The sequence below is a fragment of the Malaclemys terrapin genome, chromosome 11, assembly GCF_027887155.1.
Source record: "Malaclemys terrapin pileata isolate rMalTer1 chromosome 11, rMalTer1.hap1, whole genome shotgun sequence".
Taxonomy (NCBI): Eukaryota; Metazoa; Chordata; order Testudines; family Emydidae; genus Malaclemys; species Malaclemys terrapin.
Window position 1 is genome coordinate 31,595,071 of NC_071515.1, and position 13,025 is coordinate 31,608,095.

A 13,025-nucleotide genomic window follows, 5' to 3' on the forward strand; every position below is an offset into this window, starting at 1 on the left:
TTCGGATGCATAGAGTGAAAGTTACAGATGCAGGCATTATATACTGACACATGGAGAGCAGGGAGTTACTTCGCAAGTGGAGAACCAGTGATGACAGGGCCAATTCAATCAGGGTGGATGTAGTCCACTCCCAATAATGGATGAGTAAGTGTCAATTCCAGGAGAGGAAAAACTGCTTCTGTAATGAGCCAGTCACTCCCAGTCCCTATTCAAGCCCAGAATCCATTGCAATCAACACACTACACTGACTATGGTGAGAGACTGTGCCACACACTCTCAAAGAAACTGAGGAACCACCTGATCAGCATCCTGTACAGCAGACAGAAGATCAAGAATGAACTCTCAAAACTGGAGACTCTCATACAATACCAACCTTCCACACAAGCTTCCACATGGCTGGACTGTACAAAAATGAGACAAGCCATTTACAACGCACACTTCACTTCTCTACAGAGGAAAAAGGACAGTAAGCTATCTAAACTCCTACCTGCCACAAGGGGCTACAACAGTGGTACCCTCAACTCATCTAACAACATTGTCAATCTTTCCAACCACACACTTAGCCCAACAGAAGAGTCTGTTCTATCTCGGGGACTCTCTTTCTGTCCCACCATCCCCACGAACACAATACAGTTCTGCGGTGATCTGGAAGCCTACTTTCGTCGTCTCTGACTCAAGGAATATTTTCAACGCACCACTGAACAGTGCACTGACCTACAGGAACCCTCCTACCAACACTACAAGAAGAAGAACTCTGCGTGGACTCCTCCTGACGGTCGAAATGACAGACTGGACCTCTACATAGAGTGCTTCTGCAGACGTGCACAGGCTGAAATGGTGGACAAACAACATCACTTGTCCCATAACCTCAGAAACAACTTTGACATTATCATGAAAAGGGCTGACAAAGGAGGTGCTGTAGTCATAATGAACAGGTCAGATTATGAACAGGAGGCTGCCAGGCAACTCTCCAAGACCACATTCTACAGGCCACTATCCTCTGATCCTACTGAGGAATACCAAAAGAAACTACACCATCTGCTCAAGTAATTCCCAGCTACAGTACGGGAACAAATCTACATGGACACCCCCCCAGAACCCTGACCAGGAGTATTCTATCTGCTACCCAAGATCCATAAACCTGGAAACCCTGGACGCCCCATCATCTCAGGCATTGGCACTCTTACAGCAGGATTATCTGGCTATTTGGACTCTCTCCTCAGACCCTACGCTACCAGCACTCCCAGCTATCTTCGAGACACCACCGACTTCCTGAGGAAACTACAATGCATTGGTGTTCTTCCTGAAAACACCATCGTGGCCATCATGGATGTAGAAGCATTTTACACCAATATTCCACGTGAGGATGGACTACAAGCTGTCAGGAACAGTATCCCTGATGAGGCCACAGCAAGTCTGGTGGCTGAGCTTTGTGACTTTGTCCTCACCCACAACCACTTCAGATTTGGGGACAACTTATACCTTCATGTCAGTGGCACTGCTATGGGTACCCGCATGGCCCCACAGTATGCCAACATTTTTATGGCTGACTTAGAACAACGCTTCCTCAGCTCTCGTCCCCTAGTGCCCCTCCTCTACTTGCGCTACATTGATGACATCTTCATCATATGGACCCACGGAAAGGAAACCCTTGAAGAATTCCACCTGGACTTCAACAATTTCCACCCCACCATCAACCTCAGCCTGGACCAGTCCACACAAGAGATCCACTTCCTGGTCACTACAGTGCAAATAAGTGATGGTCACATAAACACCACCCTATACCGGAAACCTACTAACTGCTATACGTACCCACATGCCTCCAGCTTCCATCCAAGACACATCACACGATCCATTGTCTACAGCCAAGCCCTAAGATACAACCGAATTTGCTCCAACCCCTCAGACAAAGACAAACACCTACAAGATCTTTATCAAGCATTCGTAAAACTACAATACCCACCTGGGGAAGTGAGGAAACAGATTGACAGAGCAAGATGGGTACCCAGAAATCACCTACTACAGGATAGGTTCAACAAGGACAATAACAGAACACCACTGGCCATCATATACAGCCCCCAGCTAAAACCTCTCCAGCGCATTATCCACGATCTACAACCTATCCTGGAAAATGATCCTTCACTCTCACAGACCTTGGGAGGCAGGCCAGTCCTCGCTTAGGGACAACCCCCCAACCTGAAGCAAATACTCACCAGCAACTACACACCACACTACACCACAGAAACACCAACCCAGGAACCAATCCCTGTAGCAAACCTTGTTGCCAACTCTGTCCCCATATCTACTCAGGCGACACCATCAGAGGACCCAACCACATCAGCCACACCATCAAGGGCTCATTCACCTGCACATCCACTAATGTTATATATGCCATCATGTGCCAGCAATGCCCCTCTGCCATGTACATTGGCCAAACCGGACAGTCCCTCCGCAAAAGAATAAATGGACACAAATCGGACATCAGGAATGGTAACATACATAAGCCAGTAAGTGAACACTTCAATCTCCTTGGTCATTCTATTACAGATTTAAAAGTCACTATCATTGAACAAAAAAACTTCAGAAACAGACTTCAAAGAGAAACAGCAGAACTAAAATTCATTTGCAAATTTAACACCATTAATCTGGAATTGAATAGGGACTGGGAGCGGCTGGCTCATTACAAAAGCAGCTTTTCCTCTCCTGGAATTGACACCTCCTCATCCATTATTGGGAGTGGACTACATCCACCCTGATTGAATTGGCCCTGTCATCACTGGTTCTCCACTTGCGAAGTAACTCCCTGCTCTCCATGTGTCAGTATATAATGCCTGTAACTTTCACTCTATGATTCTGAAGAAGTGAGGTTTTTACCCACGAAAGCTTAGGCCCAAATAAATCTGTTAGTCTTTAAAACACCAGACTCCTTGTTGTTTTTATACAGACATTAAAAAGCTTTTTTTTTAAAAGGAATTTTCTACTATAACAATTTTTAAAGCCATCCTTTATAATCAAATTGCTAAAGCCAAAATGCTGTGACTTATTTCTTCAGAGAAACATCTTAAAGGTCACAGGAAATATTCTATTTCATGTGAAGCACATTAAAAAGTGTGTGAGTCTACTTTTCTGTTAGCCAAAGCTAAATCTATCACTTTGACAAAATGACCATTTAAAACAAAAAATATATTTTGATGGACATTTCCTTCCTCTATACATATGTTTGTTACATTTCATGCATTCACAACTTTTGGTAGCTGTTTAACTTAGTAATAACTCATAATCAAGTGTCTCTGTTGGACTGTGGACCAAGTTTGGAGCTCAGCTTCCATACACTCAAAAGTCTAAACAATAAGCAATCAGGTTTTTTTTTTTAGCCTGTTTAACACCTCTGTGCTGCATGGCCTACCACCAAAAGTAGCAAAAAAAGTGGCACATTAGCCAATGTGATCAAATTTACTATTTGTTTTTAAAAACTTTTAAAAGTGTACAAATGTAACAGTACAGGTCATTCCTTCTAAAAGTACCTTTTCTGCAAAAGGCACCATTTGCCCATGTTGACAAAGGTATTTTCATTAGACATCAAGTTTTATCCTAAATACACCCATGTGAATCAGGAATAACTTAATAGCCTATGACAGAGAGCCAAATTTGACTCAATATGCATTGAGTAACACATGAAAAGGAAGATTTTTGCAGACTTTTAACAAGTGTCTGGAGTAGATACCAAGTCCCTGATTATTTCCAAGAACATACTGAGACTAATGTAGTGAAACTTTCTACGAAGTAGGAATTACTATGGTCAGGGCACCAGTAAAAGTTATGTGTAAATGCTACACAATATCCTGCTGGTCACTCTAGTGAGGGACATCATTTTGGAAACATTTTAACATTGCTACCCAGAACTATGCCTACAAAAAATAAAATACTTTCTTTTTCTAAGTGCCTACATTTCTAGCTGTGCACCCCCAGAGGTGTACCCCAAGAATGAAAAATTTAAACAAACCATAATAGCATTTCTCAGTGATAAATTCACATTTTATATCCAATGCTCCGTTGAAATCATAATCCTTGGTCTGCACATTAAGAAATGTAACTTTACCTGATACTAGAAAACCATTTTGACTGTTCCTTATAAATCCAACATTGCAAATTTACAACAAGAAGCAAAGAGGAAAGAGTGCACAAACTGCTAGAAAAAGCAAGAACACTGAACACACTGTGTTTCAATTTATAGGAATCAGTGGTCTCTCCTCTCTCTTTTTCCAGATATTGGTTTGACTATCTTTCTTAGCCATAGGCGGTCTACCTCTTTTTTTAGCTGGAAGAGTACTGGACTCATGACCTTTTGTTGTGTTTTTTTTTCGTGGTGGTTCTTCAGTGTGCTGTTCTACGACTGGCACACTTCCTCCGTCCAATAGGTGTCTCACAGACTGATCATCAGGGCTACAAACAGTGGTCCCACTTTCGCTGCTACTCAGATCCAAATCTTCCAAATAAAGGATCTTAGAATGATGCATGCTTTTAATGAAAGTTTTCTCTCTCTCCAGTTTTCGACTGGGATGATGCTCATTCATGTCCACGCCAGAGTCCAGGCTGGTGTCATTACTTTCTGTTTTCCTGCCCTTTTTCAGATCTATAAAAGAGTGCCTCACTTGAGCGACTGGCTTTCCATCTAGTGACACGAACCATGCTCTGGGGTGTGGGGATGGTTTTCCTTTAGAAAGCTCCAATAACGTTTGCTCTGAAATACCTTGAAGTTCAGAGGAAAATGGTGTCATAACTGCTTCGTTCAGTGTCCCAGGAACAGAGACAGACTCCAGCAAATTATTGGTATACCGACCCCAGTTTGAAGTTTGTGAGGATAAACCCTGTTGACCATCTAATGTGACTTTCTCATCTCTGCAGGTGGGGGGCTGGAGAGGAGAGTGCATTGGCATTTTGGGCAGCGTCTGTGTGTAGCTGTCTCGATTCATGGGCTCCATCATTGGGCTATAGACTAACTGCCCTTTTCTTGGCAAAGTAGCTGACTTAGCAGCATGTAATTGCTCCGGAGAGTGGAACAGGTCAGAGGTTTGAAGGATGGCAATAGGCTGACTATAAATACGCATAAGTTGTTCTGGGATATGGGAAAGCCCATACATCTCTTCGTTCACTGCAAGATATCTGTTTTGGTCTTGAATGTCCCTGGGAGATTGGGAAACACTGCTGTTAATGTGCTGTAATTGTCTAACTCCAGCATTAGGCTCCAAGGACTGGGCTGAATTCGAGTGACCACTCTGATTGGATTGATATGAAACATTTTCTGTGTAGATTTTAAAAGTGTCCCAGGCTTTTTTGTCCTCTGTTTCCATAGAAGTCTTTCTGTGAGGGCTAAAGGAGGAAAGCTTGGGCATGTATAATTGTGATTTATCCTCTAGCTTTACTGACCCCTTCACAGCACTGATATGATTTATGTGAGTTGTTGATGTTGTCTGGTCCTTTTTTAAGACCTCCAGTTTAGTTGTATTTTTTCCCCTCTTATGTGATTGGCCACATTTATCCCTATGGGAAAAAAGGCGGGGGGTAGGGGGGAGAGATAATTGTAGGACATATGATTAAAATACTAGTGATGAGCACAGATTGCACTTAAGACTTCACAGACTAAAAGGTATGATGTACAATTTGAAAGCCAGTAGGTACAAACTTGAACCTGTTCAAAAACCACTGAAATCATTTGTGATTACACTGCATATTAATATAGTGTACATATTTAAATTAGTAAGCTTGAAAAAGACTTTAAACACATGCACTTCCTAGATATTACTAAGAAAACAATTATTTTGTCTCAAAAGAGCCCCATTTGTTAACCTTAAACTCCATTCATATTGAGCATATTAAAGCTTTTCTTTTTCCTTACCTGCAGTAACAGAGAAGAACAGTGAAGAATCCAATGATAATGACTACAGTACCTCCAAGTATGGCTGTAAGGAACACTGTGTGATAGGCTGTTATGTCCTTGGAAACTGCACTAATAATAGAGTCTAGATTTTTCAAACACAAAATGAAACAAATTAGATGTCAAGAACTAAGAACTTTGTTTCTGGTGCAAAACTGCATTTGATAAATTGCACTGTAGTTTTCTAGCCGCTGTTGTGCTCCCTGGCACTATCCTGCTATTGGTCATTTTAGCCACTATGGAAATGTGGGAACCATCACCAATATCAAATCTCACTTCAGGGGCTGATGTCACAAACACTGACATATTGCCTTTGCATTTGCTCAGTTCCAGCCAAATGGTGTTCATGCTATATGTCCAAATTCATTTCAAAATCCTAGTCCCTGAACAGAGCTGCTGTCACATCATGTCACTTTAATTCTAAAATTCTGAAATCACATTTTCTCATTCAAAAATTGTCCATCTGATTCCCCACTCAGGGATAAGTACAACTTTAAATGTGCAAGCTCAGATTCTTCTATATAAGCAGTAACCACTGGGGCCAATCAATCCAATCCCATTCTCCTCCTCACATGGTTCTAGGAGCTAAAACAGACAGAGGACTCCAACTGCTTTTCAGTTTATTATGTTGATACTTCTCTTCTAGAGTACGCCCAGAAGATGGCAGTAATATATATACCTAACAGGGCTTGGCTATCTCTCGCATCAAAAATGTTTCTGACAAGCGATCTGAAAATGGGGAAGATGAGGGAGACCATGTCTGTTCTGAGGCACCAGCTGATCCAGAATAATAGTTTTTCCAACTTACTGGAAAGGATTCCATAAATCTTATTTCCTCTTTCGAAGTGATGCTGGGTTGCAGGGCCGTCCTTAGGCATATGCAGCATATGCGGTTGTGTAGGGCACCTGAAAATTTGGGGCACCACTGGGGGTTTTAGTGTTCACCCTCCTGTCTCTTCCTATCACTGTCTGACCCTTCCTGCAGGCTCCCGCCACAGCTGGCTGCTGGTGAATGAATCTTCCTCCAGAGGGGATCTAGTAACTTAAAAGTGAAAAAGCCTCCAGCCTGCCAGACCGATTAGCACAACATTGAAACTGTTACAGAGCCATTCAAGTGGTAATGATACCATTTAACAGGCATTTCCCAACCCCCCCCCCGGGTATATACTGTCTACAAGACCTTAGTTTAAAATTTGCTTCAAAAATATTTCATTCGTGAGTTGGTGAAGATTATAAAATCACATCTTTAAAAAAATCCTTGCACAGATTTTTAGATGCACAATCATCTTTAGCCTTAAATGCTTGGATCTTCAGACTTAAAGTTTTTTAAATAAATCCTTCAAAAGACCATCTTTATCTAAAATACACATTTTAATTACTATAGAAAAAAAACTTGCTTCCAAAGTCTTCCTGTCCTTTCTGTCCATCCCTTTCTCCCTTCACCTCTTCCCCCCCTCTCCCTCCCCCCCGGCTCCTTGAAGAGAGCACTTAAAGGGACAACACCCCTTTCTTTACTTTACTTCTGACTATCTGATGAACTAATTTTAAGAGAGCCCTCCAGCAAAATCAGTACCTAGTAAGATATATTTCAGAGTAGCAGCCTTGTTAGTCTGTATCCGCAAAAAGAACAGGATAGCCCATTTAAGACAGTTTGACAAGAAGCTGTGAGGATACTTAACATGGGGAAAATAGATTCAATGTGTGTAATGGCTAAGCCATTCCCAATCTCTGTTTAAGCCTAAAGTGATAGTATCTAGTTTGCATATCAATTCAAGTTCAGCAGTTTCTCATTGGAGTCTGTTTTTGAAGCTTTTCTCTTGCAAAATTGCCACCTTTAAATCTGTTACTGAATGGCCAGAGAGGTTGAAGTGTTCTCCTACTGGTTTTTGAATGTTATGATTCCTAATGTCAGATTTGTCTCCATTTATTCTTTTGCTTAGAGACTGTCTGGTCTGGCCAATGTACATGGCAGAGGGGCATTGCTGGCACATGATAGCATACATCACATTGGTAGATGTGCAGGTGAACAAGCCCCTGATGGTGTGGCTGATGTGATTAGGTCCTATGATGATGTCACTTGAATAGATATGTGGACAGAGTAGGCATCGGGCTTTGTTGCAAGGATAGGTTCCTGGGCTAGTGTCTTTGTTCTGTGGTGTGTGATTGCTGGTGAGTATTTGCTTGGGGGGCTGTCTGTAAGCGAGGACAGACTCCAACGAGAAACTGCTGAACTTGAATTGATATGCCAACTAGATACTATCAATTTAGGCTTAAATAGAGACTGGGAATGGCTGAGCCATTACACACATTGAATCTATTTCCCCCATGTTAAGTATCATCACTGCTTCTCGTCAAACTGTCTTAAATGGGCTATCTTGATTATCACTACAAAAGTTTTTTTTCTCCTGCTGACAACAGTTCATCTTAATTAATTAGCCTCTTAGAGTTGGTTGGGCAACTCCCACCTTTTCATGTTCTCTGTATACATATATCTCCTCACTATATGTTCCATTCTATGCATCCGATGACGTGGGTTGTAGCCCACAAAAGCTTATGCTCGAATACATTTGTTAGTCTCTAAGGTGCCCAAGTACTCCTGTTTTTTTAGTAAGATATAAAATCCTTTGGAAACATATTTTTAAAAGTTGGTGAAATTTCATAAACATGTCTGTTGTTATGGACATCACAAAGTAAAAAGTGTTCCCTTTTTCTAAAAGCAATGAACATTGTTATGAACACACTAAACCTCTGTGACTAATTTAAAATAATGTCTTTGTTTCCGTGAGTTAAATATGTAGTAATCTGGAATGATTAAGAGTACATTTAAGATATAAAATCAGCTTAGAAATACTAATTAAGAAAATGTAAAACAGAGAAGAACTGCATCATGTGTTCCATAATATTTAATGTTGTATTCAGCAAGACAGCTGACTCGCCCTCACTACAAAGTTTTTGCAAATAAATCTCTGACAAACTTCAGGGCATATCAAAAACCTGTGACTGACATTTTTTATTCTCAAATTTAGTGCTTTTAATTCTTCACCATCTGGCATGCAGTGGAAAAAATGCCCCATTTTCTTTAGAAAGAAATTGCAGAAGAGTTTTTTTTCAAATGTCATTTGCTTCATTTGGGTTCAGGGATTTGGCTGGAAGGGGGTGAGCAGGGAGTGGGAGGGAAGAGAGGAGAGAGACAGTGGTGAGAGGACAGGGCCTGGGCAGAGGGGGGTGGGGCCACAGGCAGAAGAGGTGGGCTGGCAGCTTCACCCACTGCCCATGATAGCAGGTAAGAGCGGGTTGGCTCCCACACACCCAGAGCGCACTACAGTGTCCTTAGACAGGAGCCATATTCACAGAGTCGAATACGCCAGTGCTGCGTATTCTGCGTGAGGGAGAGGGTACAGTGGTCTCTGCAGGGAACTGTGACTCTCCGCCGCTGTGAAGCGGGCTGGGCGCCTCGGTATCCTTTGCTGCCGCTGCCATGAGGCAAGCCTGGGCTGCCGTCGGGCATAGTGGCACCAGTTTAATAATACTGCGTAGGGCCCCATAAATCCTAACGACGGCTCTGCTGGGTTCTGTTCCCTGCAATCCCCAAGGCAGCTGTATCACTAGCGGTTAAAGGACACAAGTATGCATGTGTATGTTGTATACAGAAGCAGAGGCACCCTAAGAATTCTATCTTATTAACCATGATTATCATCAGATTGAAGCCACCTGCATCCCAATTTTTCCTCTATTTTTCAACATGAAAATTATACTGACAAACAGCTATTAAGATATTATTTGGATAATGCAATGATTTTTGTGTTCCAATAATATGCAATACCTCTGGTTTCAGGCACTGGAGCTGCTATCCAGTATCCCAAGTGTGGAGCAACATACGTCCATACTAAATGGTCATTTGCATTCTTGACCATTCCCAGCCCACGACTTACCCAAGCACCTGAAAAAGAAGGCAGCCATTAAACATATCACGGGACATGGTTTTTATATGTGGTTCTACCACTGAAAAAGGCATAACATAAAGCAAGTCATCTGAAAAGTATGGAAAATCAAAAAGGAACCGTTTAAAATTAAGCTCTTCTGGGACTTTCATCTTATACACTAAACCCTGGTCGACACACAAACATGTACAACTTAACTAAATCTTTTCCTACACCTGATTAGATATTTTAGTGCAATTTCTATGAGTGGACAGTTATTTTAGAATAAGAGTGACTAAAGTCAATTTAGTGGTTTGTTAAATGACTTTAGCAAATTTATTCCAAAATAATTATTATTAATAATAATAAAAAAAGAGTTCACACACAGACTTGCACCTAAATAATTTTAATTCCTATCTTCTGCTAATTTAGTGCAAGGCTTAAGTTTATTAAAGATGGGTAATTTAAGCACAATGAATAGAACGTCCAGCATTAGTTATTAGCATACAACGGACAAGCCATGGTAATCCATTAAGACTGCAACAGGATCAACAATACCTGTATAGAACATTTTTTTTTTCTGTTTAAATTGTCTAAGGCTGAAACAGCTAAATTAGCTCAAGGAAGACTTATTGTTTGGCCACAGATCCCACACCATCTGACTTGCAGTGCAAATGACAGGTTTTGGGGCTTGTCAAGCTTCTGCAAGGTAGGGTACTGCACTTGCATACTGTGAAGAGATAGCAAAGAAGTGTACTTAGTAACGGTGATACTTTTGTCGTGTAAACATCTGTGAAATTCTCAAGTGGAAAAAACTGTACAAGAATGTAGTGAGGCAGAGTGGACTTCCTCTGAGCCTGACAGGGAGGAACTGCCCCCTGGTGGGAGGAGCCAGCCCAGCCATGCCCCCCATGACAGAATCAGAGGGATGGGACAGGAAGTATAAGAGGGCAGCCCTCCAGCTCAGTTGGGCTGGAACCAGGGAAGGAGGCAGATGTCTCTGCCTCGCAGCAGAACTCCAGACCAGGGACCGAGCTGGAGGACACTGACTGTGGAGAGGAGCTATGGGGACTGCCAGCCGCTGTTTACCCAGAGGAGACTGAGGACTCTCTGGCAACGGAGCCCTGCCAACAGACTGTAGTAGGAAGTACCCCAGGGAAACCAGACATTAGTCCAGTTGTGTTGCTGGGAGATGAGTCAGCGTGTTTCAGTGATTTCCCTGCTGACCCAATGGTGGGACCACCCGCCATTGTTAGGGCCCTGGACTGGGAGCTGGTAGAGTAGGGGGGCCTGGGTCCCTCTGCCACTAACCTCACCCCTGAGGTGGTGGCCTACTCACTCTAGGTGGAGTGCCTGTGTCGCATTTGGGGCTTGCACCAGCCAGGAGGCTGTGAACTGCTAGGAGGCGCAGACTAAAGACTGCTTGTTACTGTGCCTCGGCCCAAAAGGGTCTGGGCTGTAGACTGTGAATTGCTGCCTGGCCTGCCAGGAGTCTAAACTCACTAGAGAGAGAGAGAGAGAGAGAGAGAGAGAGAGAGAGAGAGAGAGAGAGTGTGTCTGTCTGCTGACATATTACTGTGGCTCTTTGGCAATGTACATTGGTAAATTCTGGCTCCATCTCAGGCTCAGGTTGGCCACCCCAGTTTGAGAGGTAATTTTATGAGAAGTACAACCTAGATTCTCATGAGAATTAATCTTTGTAAAAGTCCTACCTGGAGTTAGAATTAAAAATATCTATGCAAAGTAATATAAAGATCTGTAATCACCTCTAAAATTAGAGAGTTAGCATTCTTTAATTTTTTACTTTCTACTCCATAGGAAACAGCATGCACTAAGAAAAATGTAGGGGTATTTATTTATAATTTAATTGCCTTTTAGTACCTTTTAAACACAGTGATGTAATTTTCAGTTATCTTATAACAAGTCTGAATAATCAGTTTAACTACATATTGAACACAAGAGTACTTTAAATATTATTCATGCAAATACTTCAGTAAGAGTCAAAAAAAGAATTAGCTCTATATGAATTAGAATAATATCTATAGTAGCTGGGATACAATTACATAGGCTTATATTTCAGGCATAAGCTAATTGCCAGTGAAAGTCAGGACCCCCTGTCAGTATAGTATTGCAAGATGAGCTGCATTATGGAGGTTTCTGCCTGCCTTTGGTGCATCTGAGCGGGTCAACACGATCACTGGTCTATTTCAATTTAGTTGTTACTGTAAATATTTGACATGGAGATATTTGTATGTCAGATTACAGCAAAATAAAAGTTCTAATTTAATTCTAGTATTTCTCCTATATAACTATTTTACTTTCTCAACTGCTTGCAATAATCATAAAAGTAAAACAGACTAAAGCTATGTCAGTCCCAGTGTTAACATTTCATTTCAAGTGAACGTTAAGGGTATGACTCTGGAGCACAATATATTCAAATAATTCTTAATTTTGAATGTCTGTGAAACCATCAGCCAAGACACTATCATCATGCTTAAATTTACATCAGTTTTAAAAATGTATCTTGTCCCAAATACTTATGGAATTGTGAAAATAAAGATCAATATGTGATCGATCCTTAAAACTACTCTTTGATATAACTCATTTACATACATATGGTTCATGGCTGACTTCATCAAAGCAGGGATGCCCTTTTGAAAAAACAAAAACGCAAGTTAAAACATTTACAACCAGGAAAATCCTGCTTAAGTATCTATGTCCCTACTTTAAAAAGGCAAAATAAAACCAACAGGTTTTAGTGCTATATATTATTCGATACATGCACTCAAACTACTCTACATCACACTAATACTACGTATTGTAGTGTATGATATTCAGCATTAAAGTGGGATTCCAAAGTATATAGCAGACGTACCAGTTTTCATATCAAATGTCCACGCAGGTATAGCATCTCCTGATTTTACCCTACTTGTCGGTAGAAGAGGCAGCGTAATATGAATTGGACCAGTCACTTTCAATTCTTTCCCAGCTGAAAGGAGGTTTACACATATTGCAGCAAGAGGGGTCAATTCAATGCTTTTAAAACCTAATCAACATAAGGAATAATTTGTCCGTAAACAATACACACACTAGAACATATTTACTATTTTTTTAAAAATGGGTTTTCATTTGTAACTGAAGGCAAGCCATCATGAGAATGTATGGTCTGT

The 13,025-nt window shown here is 41.4% G+C and overlaps 1 protein-coding gene across 1 annotated transcript in view; it reads right to left on the bottom strand.

Moving 5' to 3' along the window:
* Window positions 1-2,906: 2,906 nt before the first annotated feature.
* The window catches only part of FAM171B (family with sequence similarity 171 member B), a 64,674-nt gene continuing 54,555 nt past the window's right edge, over window positions 2,907-13,025 (bottom strand). The window contains exons 5-8 of the mRNA XM_054044272.1: window positions 12,731-12,901; window positions 9,759-9,875; window positions 5,897-6,020; window positions 2,907-5,541 (exon numbers count right to left, since the gene is read on the bottom strand). Of these exons, the coding sequence (XP_053900247.1) occupies window positions 4,224-5,541; window positions 5,897-6,020; window positions 9,759-9,875; window positions 12,731-12,901 (1,730 nt within the window). The 3' untranslated portion in view covers window positions 2,907-4,223. The remainder of the gene's footprint in view (window positions 5,542-5,896; window positions 6,021-9,758; window positions 9,876-12,730; window positions 12,902-13,025) is intronic.